General features: G+C 36.5%; 1 protein-coding gene across 15 annotated transcripts in view; it reads left to right on the top strand.

Moving 5' to 3' along the window:
• Window positions 1-19,469, top strand: part of MAPK10 (mitogen-activated protein kinase 10) — a 623,441-nt gene that overhangs the window by 573,847 nt on the left and 30,125 nt on the right. For all 15 annotated transcript variants that reach the window (XM_067736530.1, XM_067736535.1, XM_067736531.1 and 12 more), the window contains one exon: window positions 1,755-1,879. In XM_067736530.1, the coding sequence (XP_067592631.1) occupies window positions 1,755-1,879 (125 nt within the window). The remainder of the gene's footprint in view (window positions 1-1,754; window positions 1,880-19,469) is intronic.

Below are 19,469 nucleotides of genomic sequence, written 5' to 3'. Positions count from 1 at the left end.
ATTAATGTATATTTCTGTACTTTTGTTACTCTTGTGAACTTCACAGTATCAGTTTGGAATTAGCAGAAATTAAATTTCTAGAATTGAGATCTCCAGAAAAATGACTAATAAAGAAATCTTCCAGTCTAATTTAACTAGCAATTTTTATAAATATATAATTAGTATAAATAAATATATAAAAAGTATTTTATTAAAATGTAACAACACCAGAGATTATAATGTCATAAATTGCTACATTTTAACTGTAGTACAATCAAAATTATGAAAAAACACATAAAACTAGAAGAGAATATATTAATAATGAGAGTGATTGCCTGTGGGGAAGGTGGGTTTTTCTGGATTTTATGTTTTATGTGATTTCCAAATTTTTTATAATTAACCCATATTTCCTTAATAATCAGAAAAAATTGATAATTAAAAGTTGATACATATTCATGGATTCAAACACATTGCCTTTTTCCTAATTTAGCAAACCAATTTAGATTTTGCTTTCTTTAATTTGAAGTTTTACCATATGTTTGGAATAAACTGAATATTTTCACCATAAAAACTTGCAAACCAGTTTGTATCTGTATTTTCTTGAAAATTTTATGTATTTTTAGAAATTTTTAGAGTGTCCTTTAGCAATGTTATTAAATAAATACACTTAATGATTATCACCGTGTAATTTTTTTATATCCCTAGCATCTCACACTGTACCTGGCACACAGTAGACAATATGTATTTTATAAACTAAACATCTCCCACATCAATTTGGTTACTAAGTCTTGTGGATTCTTTCTCTCAAATCTGTCCCCTCCTCTCAATTCTTGAAGCTTCTGCTCCCGTTAAAGTCCTCATCATTTCTCCCATCTTCAAAAAGTCACCCCTGACCTCCTTGCCTCCCTCTAGACACTGCTTTATCCTTTTCCGCAGCTCAGAAAAGTTTTAAAATGAGCAGTGTACACTCACTTTGTTTCCATTTTTAAAACTTCATTCTTTTAAATTTATTTTTAACTATGCAAGCAATACATGTACATATTTTCTTCTCCTCAGAGGTAACTATGATTTTCAGTTTGTTGATTATCCCTGCAGACCTTTCTATGCATTTATATACATAAATAGAGAGACAGGGAAATGTTTGTTGTGTTATTGGGAAGGGACAGATTTATACAATGGCATCAGGATCTATGGTTCAGCCTGCAAATTTTTTTTTCACTTAAGACCATGTCCATGTGAGTCCATATAGATCTACCTTATTCTTTTAAACTGCCAAATATAATTGATACAGTTGTACCATAGCTCATTTAGTTGCTCTATAGGTGGACATTTAGATTGTTTAAAATGTTTTAATCCTTGACCAGTGCTGCAGTGAACACCCTTTCTAAATGCTTTTCATGAACATGTTAATTGTTTCTCTAGACTGTATACCTAAAAGCGGAACTGTTGGGCTATAAGGTATTCACATTTAAAATTTTAATAGATACTGCCAAAATTGCCCTCTAAAAAATATTTATCAATTTACACTGCCACCAACATGAATGAAATGACCTGGAGTTAGTGGATATTATGCCATCTCTTATTTTTGCAAATTTGATGGATAAAAAAATATTTTCATTGTTTTATTTTGCATTTCCCTAATCACTTGGTGAAGTTACCTGACATTTGGATGGAAGGTGCTAATTGATCTTTGTTTTTAAATTTTTTTCTCCCTCCAAAAAATTTCCTTGCCAAAATCAAAACGTTACTATTTTTTTTCTCATTCATCATTTCAGCCAGCCAAGCCAGGGACTTGTTGTCAAAGATGCTAGTGATTGACCCAGCAAAAAGGATATCAGTGGACGATGCCTTACAGCATCCGTACATCAATGTGTGGTATGATCCTGCCGAAGTGGAGGCGGTAAGTCTTCGGCTTATTTTATTTTCCTTCCACAAACAAATCATAGTAACTGGGTGTTCCATGGTGTGAACTGAAGGAGAATTAGAATCCAAAAGAATACTCAAAGGACCTTCATAAAATTCCTAAGTCACAAAGCTATTACCTTCCCTAGTAAAAGTTATTTTCTTCAGCCTGTGTTTTGAGTTGTGTTTCTTTTTCAGGATTTCCTATGAGAGATGGTGATTTAGTCCAACAAACCTTGGCTGTCCATGAAACACTTCCATTAGTTTTTGTTAAATTGTTAACACCACCGGTGTCTCCTCCTTTATGTTTAATTATCAGCCTCTCCTGTTGCAAACTAAGTAACAGAAAACGTAAATAAGTCTCTTTGCCTCTATTCCGATAAGATGCCTGTCTTTAGTAAAGTGTGGTACTAACAACATTTAGATTATAAAGCTTTTACTAGGCCGTTGGTGCCTTTGTGAAGCCTTGCATAAATCAGATGAGAAAAATCGGGTATTCCAATAAGGACACTATTTCAGATTTGTTCTAAATTTCAGGTTGGTTCTTACTAGAGTCAGATATATCTCCATATTTTCCAACCAGATATAGTTTAAGAATCTTCTCAGAAGCATAACTCTTTTCAATTTTTAAATTATTTTTCAATCATTTGCTGTCTTCTCTTCAATCACTTTCTTATCTCTCTGCCTTTCTCCTTTTCTCTGTATGGAGCCAGGGCTGCTCAGGGCACAGGGCTATTGTTTTGCCCATGTGTGTCCTGTAGGCCTCCCAATAGGAATGTCCTCTTGTCCCTCTTTTTGTTTGTTTGTTTTCTTGTGAACTTCTTTATACCCCAAGATATTCTTGGCCCGGACAATTTTTGCATTGTTTTGACTTCTTTTCCTCTGCTTCATTGTGTGCTTGCCCATGTTAGAGATGCTAAATTCAAGGGTGACATTAATTCTCATCCCTTCACCCTCCACTGGAGAAGTGAGAGCTGACAGATGGGAGTGAGGATCAGGTAGAATCAAACTTTATAGACATAATATTCAAAAAGCGACTTTTCATAGTAACCCAGCTCTTAAACATTCAAAAGTTTCAGAGAAGACACTTCAGTAATAAATGACTCTTCCTGTGTGGAAACTGAGGTATAACAGTCTCTCATAACATTTTCTTAAGATCTGCTCTCTTAAGCAGTTTTACAACAATGCTGAAATTTTAATTTGATTTAAATTAATTTTTAGTCACTTGATTTTATTGTTACAAAATAAAATCTCCCAAATTAATTATTTATGAGTTTACTTCTAATGCACTTAAAATTAAAAATACTAATGTTCTTACAGCTAAAAACTAGAATCTCTTCCAGTCTCTCATTCTTGGGAAATACTTCAAAGAGGTTCCTGGGGTAGAATGAAATAATCAAATAAGTAAGAGAAAGTATGATGTATATGTATGTAAAAATTAAGCATAAGAATTTTTTCTCTGATTATTTTTGAGGTTATGCTGATAAAAATTTTAGACAAACATAAATTATTTGAAATTATTGCTCTTCACTTATTTTGATATTTCAAATCATGTGGCCTATGTATTTTTCCATATATCTAATGTAATGTGTATAATCTGTTTTTAATGGATTGTGACCTAGAGTTTAATTGGAGTCATAAAGTCTGCATTTGTAATTCACTTGTAATCATATTGCCTGTAAAAAAACAATTGCTTAGAATCTGTAACAATATATTAATGAGTAGTATCAATGGGTTTTTGGTTTGTTTTTTGTGTTATTTTTTTGTGGTACGCGGGCCTCTCACTGCTGTGGCCTCTCCCGTTGCGGAGCACAGGCTCCGAACGCGCAGGCCCAGCAGCCATGGCTCACGGGCCCAGCCGCTCCGCGGCATGTGGGATCCTCCCGGACCAGGGCACGAACCCGCGTCCCCTGCATCGGCAGGTGGACTCCCAACCACCGCGCCACCAGGGAAGCCCTATCAATGGATTTTAACTTAATTTTAACTTTTTATGAAAAATTCCTTTGAAGGATAGAAAGATAAAATTTAGGGTACCTTACATGGCTAGAACCTTTTTCTCAGCCATTTCAATATTGTCAAAATAAGTTTCTTTGGAAGAAAATAGAGTCAAGTAGAGAGTGATAAAGGAAAAACTGCAAGAGAATGTGATATCTTCAGGAAAAATAAAGAATAGAGAAATACTATGTGTACTAATCTGTTAACCATACTATAAGCTATCTTATCACGTTTCCAAAAGTTCCAAAGTACCAAAATGAAAAGAGGAGAGCATGAATGCTGTCATAACTGTAAGAGAGAAAATTATTCATGGAAAAATGAAGTTGAAAATGTCAAAAGTTGAATGTCAAGGTTAATATTCATCTATTTGTGTAATATTACATCAATTTTGAAGTTAGAACTGCTCAAATTATTAGCAAGTTCTTATTCAGATAATGTTCAGAGCAACAGAAGTATGTACCCTGAACACGAAGGCCACATTTCCTGTCAATGCTTTTTCATAAAACAGTTGGGAGGTATTCTAATTCTGTTTCAGTATTCATCAAGGGGAGTATAATAGCATACACAAATGCAATTTATTGAGCTGTATGCAATGCTGCAGATATGGAAAGATGGGTTAGGTTAAAATTTCTGTTCTGCCACTTACTAGCTGACCTAGGTCAAGTTTCTTAACCTTTCCTCACTCAGTTTTCTTAACTAAGAATAGGAAACAATCATACATAGTGCATAGTGTTCTAAGAATTTAAAGAGGTAATGTACATAAAGTACTTCATACAGTAGAAGTACTTCATACAGCCAGTAGAAATCATAAATTACTATTCTCATAATCATTACTATTACTGTTATGACTTTTACATGCAAGTCTTTACTACTCTTTGATGTTAGGAAAGATATATTTGGTGAAAAAAGACCAGCTGGCCAAGAAACTATAGAAATACTCTATATTTTTAAAAATCACTAAAATTTATGTAGTTTCTGCAAGATTTTAAGATGTTCGTTCTTTTTTGGCTGATGTATACCCACTACTACCTTGCCAAGTATAAAAGAATCCAGTGCCATTAATTTAAACCAAAATAAAGACAAATTACATTGTTCACAAATCCTCATTATAATTTATCTTTAATAAACTAGGGTATAGTCAGGGCTATTTGAGAGAATAAACTTGAACATATTCTCTGTGCTCTGTTGGAGGGAAATACAGAAACACTGAAGATCAGTTGCCTTGTTTCTTACCAGATTCTTGAGTTTAGAGACCCTGCTAGGATACAGGGTGGCTCTCACCCTGCAAACCCTGAGAGTAGGGGTATGAACACACTTTAGGAGGACTTTTGTGAACTGCAAGCTAAGGAGGAGTTGATTAACTACGTCTCAAGGAATATAAAACAGGAACTTAAGGAGAATATGAAATGTGACCACTTTTTAAAACATAGTTTTATGTTTTTCAAAAACTCCTGAGCACTCTATGAAAGCTCCTGAGTACAGAAGCCTTACTAAGAGCTTCTGTAGTTGTTCTGCATTGCTAGGGGTGGGAGAGGGCTATGGGGAGGGAGGGAGAGAGGAGGGGGACGAGATGTGCTCAGTCACCAAACCAAAGATATCAAAACTCAAAGTAATCATCATAAGGAAGCCAACTGAAAACCTACGGGGTTAGAGAAGGACATATCTTTATTTCTCAATTCATGATAAGAAGGAAGGCTCCAGACCTGACACTGGAACCATTGTCTAAGGTGGGACTGGTGCTGGGGTCCTGGCTCACAGCCAGTAGTGATCAGGTCCACTGTTGGAAGGCTCTGTCTCAGAGAGGCCCAGATCCAGTCAAATGATCAAAACATTACTCTGAGAATCTGGACAAAGGGGCAGGTTGAACCAGTCAGGCAGCTGGTATCTGAGAATTCTGTCCTCCAGTTGGCAAGCCCCAGGTATAATACTTGAGAGTGCAGAGGAGGGATGGCAGGCAACTTAGGACCTTCTGTATGGTGACTGAGTCAAAGTCACAGGAAGAATGCTAGAAGAGAGGCTTGGAACATGGGCCACAGCTGAGGATGAACTGGAGAGAGAGGCTGGGAATGTTCTGTTAGGAATACAAGTACACATGCCATCCACATAGAGACCAAGGGGAAATGGTATGACTAACCCAGTCAGTGTGGGTGGAGTGCGATTAAGGAAGCAAGGCCAGTGCTGAGTTTGTTTATTATTTCTTAACCAATTCAAGATTAATTTGGGAATTGGGACAAGACTGGGTGGGAATTTAATCTACCCACATAGACCTCGAGTTAAACAATCTGGTCTTTAGCTCTGCAGTGAGAGAATAACCTGGGAAACAGAATAACATTTACATGTATTAGTGCTGAAGTTCGATTAAAATAAGCACTTAGAAAATGTAAGCCGAGAATAGTCAGTACTGTTACACATTTACTGTCTGTTTACCACATAAGGTAATTAATAGAGCCTTAAATGTTTTATTGTTATTAATATATACTATTTCATTGCTTTAGGGATTATGTTATTTTTTGCTGACAGTGAAATAATTTATAGGAACAAGCTAAACTATTATAAGCTCTTTTATTGCAAGGCCATCATAGATTTCATGCCCTTTGAGCAGAGTTACACTCTGACATTATTTTAGTTATCTTTTTGTCTGCCTTTGTATCTTATTGGTCATTACCAAAGTGAGCACATGGAAGGGGTGACCAACCATCCAGGAAATATGCACTATTTTCAATTTTCTTGTGACATAGATATGTATATTTTACTGTTGTGTATGTCTGGAAATACGTTCAAGGTAAATCTTAAATGAGAGCTTAAAGATCATTGTAGAATGGTTTCATGCTGCAGTTCAGCCAATATCAACATTCAGAATATAAGCTTTACAACTGTGAACAGTGACAGGGACACAGGTTCATAAGCCATGATGAGGAGAGTAGAATAGGGCTAGGCGTGGGATCAGAAAACATTGAGAAGAGAATCAGAAGCCTGTGGTCAAAGTAGCAAAGGTTCCAGAGCTTGGTCTGAGCAATCCTGAGTGAGGGCTGGCTCTGTGAGATGTGGACAAATTACACAGGGCAGGCAGATAAGACCAGTTCAGGAGAGACATGTAGTCTAAAGTCTGAGGTCTGAGCAGATACCACCCTAGAAGGCATTTAAAGAGTGGCAAAGCTAAGAATATTTTCTGATTGCAATGCAAAAGTCAAGAGCAAATTCTCTTGGAACAACCCAGAGATTAGCGACAGTAGGAAGCCTAGAGAGAGAAGATGGTTTGTTGGAGCCCAGGGGTGGGTAGTGATGGCCTGTCCAGTGGGAGCTGGGTAATAGACACAGAGGAGATGCAGGTGTGTCTGGCAAGAGAAATGGGGAGAAATGGCCTGGCTTCTCCCCACTGCCCCCATCTTCTAGTGGTGTCTCCCTTCTCTTGGCTGAGACCAGCCCTAAACCAGCCGATAGGTGAGCCTTGGAAATGCAGCCTGCAGGCGCCAGCCTCTGAGATACAGAGCAAATAAAGGAAAGTTGAGGACTGTATCTGTGGGGAAAGAGGCCCAAGGCAGGCACTCATCTATTCATTCTTTCCTCATTTGCAGCTCTAAAACCCCTAAGTAAAATTAAAGTAACCGATGGTTAGGCTCACTTAATCTGGAGAGGAGAAGACTGGAGGTTGGAAGAGGTAGGTGCTCAGGGGCCACACTGGGTAATAGTGAAGTAAACATTATCCCCTTAGAAACTCCTAATATTTCATTTCCTCAAGTATCTTGTAGAAATCACAAGTACTATGCCAACCCGATAGTCTGGTCATGAGAGCATTTCTCATTGGGTTTGCAATCAATGTGTGTAGTTCTCCTTTTGTATGTTGGTGTCACTTTTTCAGTTGTTTGTTATGCTGTTGATGATGGCCTGTGGAGCCAATGCTGGACAACATGTGCATGGGGGAATGAGGGATTCAGCGATATGTTTTCCTTCAGGTTGCTTTCATTCCACTCTTCTGCTGCCAAGTAGGTAAAACACACGAAAAAAGACCTCTGTCATTCTTTCTTCTTACTCACCTCTTTGTTATTTCTTCCTTCTTTGTCTTTCCTTCTCTCCTTAGCCCTTTTTCTTTATCCAGCTCCTACAGAGCTAGTCACATATGTTTCGATTATTTATTAGCAGTTTGGTATTTTTCACTCTGTAAATATTTTATTAAACCCAAACTGTGTGTCCCACACTGACCTAGGTGCTGGTGATTCAGCAGTGAATTTAAAACAAAAAACAAGGTTCCTGCTTTTACTGATCTTCTAATTCTCTTGAATATATTTATTCAGTTAATAGCCAATGGAAATTTTTATTGATTAGGAATTTTATCACTTATTATCTCTGGACATAAATTCCTCCAAATGTGGGTTATCTATCTTACTTGACAATTTAACCTGTTTAGTATATAGCATTCTGAACGTAAGAGGAATCTGTAAAAATTGTCCCTCAGTGTTAATCAGTTATAAATTGCAATGACTGTTTCCTAATCCTTAACCAGATTGCATCAATAGCTTTGAATTATATTTAACAAACTATGATAATCTATCTCTAGCTATGATATTTTAAAAAACTTGTCAGCTTTGAATATAAATCATTGTCCTGACCACGTTTTAGTAACTGAAATACATAGATTATTATTGAATAATCAAAGAATCCTGAAGTTGGCATACTAAGACTTCATATGTAGTCTAAAGATTCATCTATAAGTGTTGACTATCTGGGGCCTTCAAACAAAATTCAAGTGATTGAGGGTGATGGTGGGAAATTATTCTCATTTCCTACTTCTAATTCTCCTGAATATATTTTTTATAGTGAAAGCTAATATTATTTGATTATGATTATCATTTGTTAACTTGCTCTGTTACCTACTTCATGAGTTAGTTATTGTTTGTATTATTTTTATCTTCACTAACTATGGTTTAACCAATTATCTTCTACTGAATTCTCTTAAATCCATAAGTTCCTAAAACAATGTGGTAAAGAATAGGCTTATAAATATATTAAATTATAAATGTATTAAGTACATTCTGCTATACTCAGAATGAATATAAATTTAAGAATGAGAAAAAATACGAGCCTTCATGAATATGAACTTGATGCGTCTAATGCTCAATCAGTCCCTCAGTAGTTTTATGTTTTTGTGATAAACCACTGAATAAAAGGTATATGTACTTGCTTCAAATATTTTATAATCTCTTTATTAAGTCAGTGAGTCTAACACCATTAAACATGAAGTATCTAGAAGAAATAATTTAAATGAGTTATAAAAGAAAACAACTCTCTGTATAGGCTATATCTCTCCCATTGAGAGGAAAGGGAATTAAAGTCTTTGTAATTGACATTTCCCTTTGGTGAGTAATATCAAAAGGTTAGGCCATGTCCTCAAGATAGCTTCTGAATAAGTAATCAATCTGAAATTCAGAAACTTCTGTTTTTGTTTCCTGATTTCCCCCAGGGGATTTAGACACATGCTTAAAGGGCTAATAGATGTTATTTTTATTTGCCTTTAGTGAGCCTGAGAAGCAAGCCAGTATGGAAATGAAGTTTATTATATAAAACTTAATAGAAATTCTCAAACTGTAAAAAAAAGACCTTTTAAATATTATTAAAAACATAACCACCAACATTTACATTATTTAAGAATTTTTTTTTAGCGTAATCTAAAAGTTTTATTGGGGAAGAAAAAGTCTATCTCACCTAAATAATAAGAAAACTAGTTTCTCTTAAATTTAATGGGTAAAAAGCCTCCATTGCTTTTCATTAAAGCCAAAAAGACTGCATGGTACTATGTCTCTGAGTATGACCTGGGATTTTACTAGGGATCGTATTACTAGTTTGGTACTAGTAATAGGATGCTTCTTGATGTTAAGTACACTCACTTTTAGTAAGAAAAAAAAAACTCCATTTACTTTTCTTTAGATCATTTCAATCATGCTTTTTTCCCTTGGATTAAAATTTGGAAAACTTATAAAGAGTTTTTTCTTTTCATATTTACAGCTAGATATATCACTATATGTGATAAAGCACATAAATTGAGTTTTCCCGAAAGTCCTATATGGAGCTTGTATAAAGGAAATTGTTCTCAAAAAACATTTCTCAGATTATGTCTAGCATTTTAAGAGTATCAAAAATTATAAGTAAGTTCTCTTAAATATTTTCACAAATAGGACAAACTATCCCATTTCAGAGCAAGGAAAAGAATAATTAACAGCGGTACCTCAAATATTTAATATCATGGATTTCATTTCCACAGTATGTTATAGTATTCATTAAGTGTTTTAAATTTGACAATCAGTCTAAATGTTTTCCTAGTGTTCATCACTAGCCTGGTCTATAATTGGGGTCCTGGTCACTGGTGACCTTTTGCTGTTAGGGGTTGGAAAGACTAAGAGGTTACTGAGTGATGTTTTAAGGTGAAACATTATTCTTCTCTCTCCATTCTAAAATTGCCATCATTTAAATTCCTTTTTCAGACTAAGTGTTCCTCTGAATTCTTTCAAATATGATTTATTCTACTCACAGAGAGTTAATAAATTGGCTGAATCCCTCTCTCAGCTGTTCTCTCCATCTGTTCTGACACACGGGCTACCTCTTTGAGTCTTATGATTTCTTATTATTGCAGCATACATCATGCTGAGAAAAAGCTAGTGCGACACCCTGGCAGGCTTAATTTTAGAAATAGTTTAGTGCCATCTATCTGTCACAGAAGACCCTTTTAGTGCAGAGTTGAACTCTAAGTAGGTTTATTATACTCAGAATGTATATAAATTTAGAAATAAGTAGAAAGAAACATGAACTACAATGGATATGAATAAGTAGAAAGAAACATGAACTACAATTTGATGCACTCCAATTATGTGTTTAATTATAGAAAGAGAAATTTGTATTTTTTGATTCTCATTTGCTTGCTTAAAGTTAAATCGATGTCTCTAATTCCTAATATCTGCCGTTTGTGGAATTCTAAATTTCCATCTGTTTGTACTGATGTATCCTTTTCAGCAGCAAAATGTGAGCAGTTTACAAACTGCCTTCTAAGGAAAAATATAACTTACATTACAGTTCATATGCCCAGTACCTCAACTGTTAAAGTGAAAATATCTTCTGAATCACATTGGGATTGTTTTGATGCCATGTTGTTGGGAGCTTGTCAAAATGTTTGTTGTAGATAGATTTAGCCACCTGCTTTTAGTGGCTCCTCTCCCTACATGACTTACAAGAAGAACAAAACTTTGCTCAAATATTAATTCATTTGTCTTTAATTTTAGCAAATTGTTCTACTGAAGAAAAACCTCCTTGATTTCAAATCATTGGGATGTTCAGATTTCACAGAACACCTATGGTTCTCAAGTGTCAAAACTGGAGTAGTTGAATAGTTCATTCTCAGGAGATACCTGTTTTGCTGACTGGTAGAGCCTATGATCAAGTTTTTCTTTTCATATATTACCTTGAGCCCTTTAGGAAGTGAATACTGTTAATCTCTTGAATAGAGCACTGAAGGAGAATTCTTTTAAAAATGTGGGAAGGGAACAGAAATTGGTTTTTTAGAACATTCCACAGCTGGTGATCTCTGAAAGCAAGAGTTATAATGTCCTGTCAGGTTCTCCCAAATCTATGATTTTTTTTTCTTTTTTCCTAGATGACTTCTAGTTATTATGAGATCCACCCGCTTAACTCAAGGGAGCAGGTATTTGTGAGAACGTGTTTTATTTTCTTAATATTTTCATCCTGGAAAGAAAGAGATTACTCATTGTGGCATCTGTCTAAGGTGCCACAAAGTAGTATAATCCACGAACTGTGAGAGGAAAAAAAAAGAAAACAAGTAATGCTTTCCCCTGTCAGAGCCACTCCTAAGAGATAAGCAAAGAAGTCAATATCGGAACTTGTAAGGTTTTCTGTCAATGAAAACTTACCAAATTTTATAGTAAGAGGAAGACTAAAGAGGAGGAAAGAAAGGTCGGTCAGAAGAGAGAATCTCTGTTGGACAGCTTTGCCTTGAGATAAGTAGAAGTCATAAAAATGGTTAATCTCTAGGAAACATAACTTACTTGGTAATTTGCATTCCTGCCTTGTTTGTCTACCTGCAATGTTGCTAAAATAATCAAACTAGACTGTTCCCTCTCCACAATTTTTTTTCTGTCCTAAAAGAATCTCCTCTAAAGTACTGTGTATATAAGTTCAAGTGTAGCTCTAAGGCATTCCTGCCCACCCTTGTATCATTATGAGTGTTTTCAATATAGAACCTTTATTGATAAAGAAACTGATACTGCTTTGCAGAGGTGGTGATATTTTCTGAAAGGCCCATATGTTATTATATATAAATACTGTAATTTAAAGGCCACCTCTGTTCTATTCCCAGCAGTAATGCTTATTTGGTGGGTAGCCCTGTTCAAGTTTCTAAATCTGCTCTGGTTTTCTACTTAAAATGTTTTTCTGTCCCATCTTTACCAGATTCAATGAGGTTTAACTGTGTGATGAACTTTTAAAAAGTACATTCTCCTTTTTAAAAAATCCCCCAATACACACATGCCCATCATGCACAGTTCAACATAACAAATTCTTATTTTTTTCGTGTGCTATGTTGAGCACTGTTCCAGAGTTAAAGATGCACAAATGAGGGAAACACTTCCCTACCCTGCTGAGCTCATGATCTAGCACTAAGCTTTCGTATTCTGTCATTCATTTACCCTAGAGGTTCCTTGGATGAGACTCTGAGGGCTGGTAAAAAACATACTGAAATTATATGCCTATAATTATGTGTGTATATATTCCTAGGGATATAGTTCATGGGCTTTATGAGATTTTTAGAGCTTTTACCTCCAAATTTAATTCTTAATATTTAAAAAATGCTAGGCTGATACAGAAAGTTTTGGATGAGGGAGCTACCAAAATATGTGTAATTGACTGTTAAAGTTGGCTATCAGTCATAGACATAGCCAAAAGACTTAATGCACTTCTTAGAAAATCTCAGGTTATTTCCTTGAGGTAATTTTTTATTTGTATAGAAAGACCCTTTCATTTATAAAAGTTCTTCTTTTTTTAGGTAGGGGATGTAAGGAGAAGGGACAGGTAAATATCAAGCATTATGCTTCCAATTTTCATTACGATTTTTAAAATTTACTGAAAATATGAAAAAGATTTCTGTGATTCTAGGCAAGTTAAAATGACATTTCTTCAAGAAACAGAAATTAATACCAGTGTCTACTTTTCAAGTAGCTAGCTCTTTTCTTGTGCTATGAAACTTTCAAGGCTTCAGTTGACAGGCGGCTCTATAGCTTTATGATGGCATTGTTTTGCATGAAGATCAGACTTCATGAGAATGACAGGTCCCACTTTCCTCATATCTTGCTTCCATTTTGTTTCTCCTAGTTAAGGACTTACTTCCTTTGCACTACCCATTTTTCTCTGAGGTATTTGTCTCCAAAGACTTTTGTTTCTTTATCTGTTGTTTATTGCAACATAAAAGTGAAACAAACAAATGAACAGCAAAAACACATAAAAAGGCCTAATTTCTTCGCTATGCAGGGGGTGATCATAGGGTCAAGTTAATCAACCATCTTGTTTCAGAAGTCATGCTTAGAGTTGGTTATGCTATCAAGGTTAGGAGGTAAATTGAGAAATTTCACATTCTAGGATAGAAGGGAAATAATAAGAAATTACAATCCTTAATGATGCTGAAAATGAATGTGTGGTCATGTGAAAACAAACAGTTATTAAACCTGAAAGATGTTTATTTTGACTTTTAAATTAAAACTATAGAGATGAAATCAGCATGTCATCAGAACTGTCCTTAGATCAAAAATTTATGGACTGGACGTTTGAGGAGCTGCAGAATCAGAAAAAAGAGAAGCCAGGAAGTGTTCTTGAGTGCTAAATCGTGGTAACCTTCAGATTCAGGGAAAAGGCTTGATGTGAACATTTTCTTCCCAAGTGTGGAACCATTGCTTAGGCCCTGGGGCATCCATTACATGTGAGGAGAGGGCAGAATGGATTCATGCAACGATGAGACAGAATATTGAAAAGGTTACACTCCCTTTTTATAAGTCTATTAAAAGTTTATGGTCTTTCACAGAGTATATGCTGTAATAAAATTATTATGTCTCTTTTGAATGGCAAGACAGTCGTAAGAATGATAAAAACCACTTCTATAGCTTGCTACAGGTTTAATTTGGGACTCACAGGGTCATTTGTGGAATATTGGCCCACAATATCTTGTGAAAGAATGGAATTTTTTGCTTATGAAAAATGCTTTTAATTGATAACCCAAAGAAATTCCCCACAGTTTCTAATTCCAGGGAGGATCTGATTTCCATCTTTATGTGCTTTTTGAAAACTGAATTCTTTTCATGTTCCTCTGAAAGAAGAGAGGGATAAAATAGCTATGCTTCAGGCACTTTTAATGAAAATGTCTTATCTAAGATGTTTGTTATTTTGGACTAAGTCCAGCAGAAAGCATTTTTGGTGACTTCGTTTCATGACATATACACCAGAATGCTGTCATCATGGTACAGCAATCTGTCACCACTTCTTTTTCTGAAGTAGGCTTGCTCATGTTCCCTGTTCCATCGCCTTGTGAATCCTATTTAATCACAAAGAAAAGTTTATTCCTAGCCAGAATTCTTGCACATACACTCACAGAGAAGTTCTTAAGTAATGAGTAGCTCCTCCATGAATAAAAGGCTTAGCAACAAAGCAAAAATTTGACTTGCAATGAGTTAATTTATAATATTGTGGCAAACACCCCAGCTTCCTCAGACCAAGGGGTTCTAGGCAATGGGCGAAGACAAAGAGCTACAGAGTGTGGAGACCAAAATCGTCATATAGGGGTACAGTAGAGCACAATGGAAACCACTCAGGATCCACAATTAGACAGGGACTCAAGGCCTCATCCTACCTTGGATGGGTTCACTTCTTTCATTCCCTAAATTTTTATTGAGCTTCAATTATATATGGCCATTGAGAATTCATTAATTATAATAATAAAAAGACCTTGTTCCTATTATTTAGTTGCTTATAATGTAGTAAGTTTGATAGACAAGTAAATGAGAAATTTTAACCACTCTGGTAAATTCTATGAAAAGGAGGCACAAGGTACTAGAGACGCCAAAAGAATAATGCATTACCCAACTTTTAGTAGACAAATGAGACTTTCAGGAGGAAGAAAAGTCTTAAATGGGATGAAAAGGATGGGCAAGAGTTAGCCAAATGAAATGGGGGTTGCAGAGTAGGATCTTCTGAGCAAAGGAGGCAATGTGTTCAAAGGCCAGGAGAGAAGAGACATCTTCTTGCAGTTAATATGAGGAACTGTGTGAGGTAATTCATCATGACCAAGGAAGATACCAGGTCAGGAAGCACAGAAGGAGTGACCGTAGGAATATTAATCCGAGATGTCTGTTTTAGGTAGACCATTCTTTCTGACTGGTTGGGGTGATGACTATTAGAAGAAAGACCAGTTAAGAAGCTGGTGAAGTAGTTGAGATAAAAGATGATAAAATAAGGCTTCCCTGGTGGCGCAGTGGTTGAGAGTCCACCTGCCGATGCAGGGGACACGGGTTCGTGCCCTGGTCCAGAAGGATCTCACATGCCACGGAGTGGCTGGGCCGGTGAGCCATGGCCGCTGAGCCTGCGCGTCCAGAGCCTGTGCTCCACAACGGGAGAGGCCACAACAGCGAGAGGCCCGCGTACCGCAAAAAAAAAAAAAAAAAGATGATAAAAAATGAATTTCAATGACAGTGAAGATGAAAAAAAGAATGACAGATTCCAAGATGTTTTTGGTGGTATAATTGTCACAAGTAATTTGCATCTATGAAATGCCCTAACAGGGTTTTAAGAGATAGGATATTATATGTGAAAATGCTCAAATAAACTTAAAAAAAACATCATGTTACTAAAGAGAGACTTTTTAGTTTGTGAGTATAATTGAAATAGTTTCAACCTAATTGTTGTAATCTATATGACATGAGATTCTCTTTCTTTTTTTTCATTTAATTTTCATTTTATATTATAGTTGATTTACAATGTTGTGTTAGTTTCAGGTGTACAACAAAGTGATTCAGTTATATATATACATATATCCATTCTTTTTCAGATTCTTTTCCCATATAGGTTATTACAGAATATTGAGTAGAGTTCCCTGTGCTGTGCATTAGATCCTTGTTGATTATCTATTTTACATATAGTAGTGAGTATATGTTAATCCCAAACTCCTAATTTATCCCTCCCCCCACTTTTCCCCTTTGGTAACCATAATTTTGTTTTTGAAGTTTGCAAGTCTGTTTCATAAGAGATGATTCTTAATGGGATGTGTGGGATATGTTAGAATCTTGTGAGCAAATTATTAATTAGAAATAACCTTTCATCCTCAGGTGATTCTGTTCCTTACCCAATCACTGCCCCACCCCCTCAGCACTCTGTCCCCACCACAGATACCTTAGAAATTATTACTCTAAGAACAACTTGAGGACAAGGGTTTTGTCTCATTCATCTGCATCATCTGTGTAACTACTTGTTCCTAGCACACTGCAGATTTTCAAAAGAATTAATTGAATTAAGGAAATGTTTTAATCACCTTTGTATTGACTATTTTATTTAACCTTCCCATCCATGTTCCTATTCTGTATTACCCCAGTCAAAAGAACCCCTACCACTACTTCGGGGTACTGTTATTCCTATTGTACAAATTTTTAAAATGACTTTTACACCGTCCACAACCAAAATCCTTGGTTCTAAGCCAGTGCTCATTGAACTATGTCTCAGTATCCTTTAAAAAGTTCTATTATTCTTTACAAAGGGGGTCTTTTAATAATTTATATAATCATGAAATTTAGAATAGAAATGGATTTACAATAATATTTGCTACTTTTTTTTTTCTGTTAACATCTTATGTATAAAAGTGGTACATGGGGCTTCCCTGGTGGTGCAGTGGCTGAGAGTCCGCCTGCCGATGCAGGGGACACGGGTTTGTGCTTTGGTCCGGGAAGATCCCACATGCCGCGGAGCAGCTGGGCCCATGAGCCATGGCCGCTGAGCCCGCGCATCCGGAGCCTGTGCTCTGCAACGGGAGAGGCCACAACAGTGAGAGGCCCACGTACGGCAAAAAAAAAAAGTGGTACATGAACATTTACTTATATAATGTGCTAAGCATATGGAATCTAGGTAGGTAGAAGGGGCAGTAATTACTAGATTAGCAGAGCACTTTATACCTAATTGAAAAATTGCATTGATCCAAAATCTTTATGTCATGTTCTAAGATTTTCAGAGAGATCAGTGCTAGGAGAGAAAAGAAGTAGAAACTCGTAATTTAAAAAGTGTATATTTTTACACTAATGATGAAAAATCTGAAAGAGAAATTAAGGAAACACTCCCATTTACCATTGCAACAAAAATACCTAGGAATAAATCTACCTAGGGAGATGAAAGAACTGTATGCAGAAAACTGTAAGACACTGATGAAAGAAATTAAAGATGATACAAACAGATGGAGAGATATACCATGTTCTTGGATTGGAAGAATAAACATTGTGAAAATGACTATACTACCCAAAGCAATCTACAAATTCAATGCAATCCCTGTCAAATTTTTTACAGAACTAGAACAAAAAAATCTTAAAATTTGTATGGAGACACAAAAGACCCCAAAGAACCATTCCCTCTTTCACTTGTGGTGGGAATGTAAAATGATACAGCCATTATGGAGAACAGTATGGAGGTTCCCTAAAAAACTAAAAATAGAATTACCATATGACCCAGCAGTCCTACTACTGGGCATATACCCAGAGAAAACCATAATTCAAAAAGACACATGCACCCCAATGTTCATTGCAGCACTATTTACAATAGCCAGGACATGGAAGCAACCTAAATGCCCATCGACAGATGAATGGATAAAGATGTGGTACATATATACAATGGAATATTACTCAGCCATAAAAAGGAAGGAAATTGGGCTTCCCTGGTGGCGCAGTGGTTGAGAGTCCGCTGGCTGATGCAGGGGACACGGGTTCGTGCTCTGGTCCGGGAAGATCCCACATGCCGCGGAGCAGCTAGGCCCGTGAGCCATGGCTGCTGAGCCTGCGCATCCGGAGCCTGTGCTCCACAACGGGAGAGGCCACAGCAGTGAGAGGCCCGTGTACTGCAAAAAAAAAAAAAAAAAAAAAAAAACAGGAAGGGAATTTGTAGAGACATGGATGGATCTAGAGACTGTCATACAGAGTGAATAAGTCAGAAAGAGAAAAACAAATATCGTATATTAACGCATATATGTGGAGCCTAGAAAAATGATACATGAACTGGTTTGTAGGGCAGAAATAGAGACACAGAGAACAAACGTATGGACACCAAGGGGGGAAAGTGGTGGGGGTGTGTGTGTGTGAGTGTGATGAATTGGGAGATTGGGATTGACATGTATATGCTAATATGTATAAAATGGATGACTAGGGCTTCCCTGGTGGTGCAGTGGTTGGGAGTCTGCCTGTCGATGCGGTGGACGCGGGTTCGTGCCCCCGTCTGGGAGGGTCCCGCGTGCCGCGGAGCGGCTGGGCCCGTGGGCCGTGGCCACTGGGCCTGCGCGTCCAGAGCCTGTGCTCCGGGGCGGGAGGGGCCACGGCAGTGAGAGGCCCGCGTATGGCAAAACAAACAAACAAACAAAAAAAACAATGGATGACTAATAAGAACCTGCTGTATACAAAAATAAAATAAAATTCAAAAACAAAAGTGTATATTTTTAAATAAAATATTTTGGAATAGAAAAAATACTAAATTTTATGTTAAAATGCAATAGTATTCTTATAATGGCAGTAAAGAATAGGCAAATCAGTTTTCCTTGGTAGAGTTTCTAATTCTGTAACTATGTTTCTTTATTCATTGTGGATTCTTATCCTGGGGCTACTCTACTCATTTACATTAACTAGAGGAGTATGATCTCCTCTGGTTAATGTCTGGTGTGAATTGTTATTGAGTCATGTGACTGATATAGGAGTGCTGAAGGTCTTTTTATTCCCCTGCTCCTTTTGCTTCAGCTTTGTGACTGTAGGGCAGAGGTGCAAATGGCACATGGTCTTAACAGGCTGACTCAGCAATATTTGTGTTCGCTGTGCTGACTTTTCGCCCAGAACGTTTTTCTAGCTCTTTTTTAGCTTATTCTTGTCCTATAATGTATGATTGAGGCTAATATGGCCTTTTGCCATGGAAAGTCTTGCAATAAAATCTGTTGCTTCTCAGAGTTTTAGGTTAACATTTTTTTCTTTAGAACCTTCCACATGCCATCATCATATCACATATTATGCTGAAATAATCCATTTTTAGGTCTATCTCCCTGACTCCACTGCTCTAATATTCCTTGAGAGCAGAAATTCTGCTTTACCTACTGAGTGCATCTGTTTGGTACCTTTGTCGTAAGCTAAATTGGTCGCAAGTCACCTTTGCCGCAAAAGATAAAATAAGTGGTTGACAGTTTGGTTGAGAATTTGGTTTCAGTGCCAGTAACAGATAATATAAAAGAGGTGGCTAGTAATTCACAACAGTCTTAGAGAGCATTAATTACTGATTCTTTAAGTAATTCAAATAAAACAGCTTGTTCGCTAACGCTATCTTTA

Source organism: Pseudorca crassidens, chromosome 4 (genome assembly GCF_039906515.1).
Source record: "Pseudorca crassidens isolate mPseCra1 chromosome 4, mPseCra1.hap1, whole genome shotgun sequence".
NCBI lineage: Eukaryota > Metazoa > Chordata > Mammalia > Artiodactyla > Delphinidae > Pseudorca > Pseudorca crassidens.
Note: the sequence above shows the minus strand (reverse complement) of the source record. Positions and strands in the feature narration are given on the sequence as shown.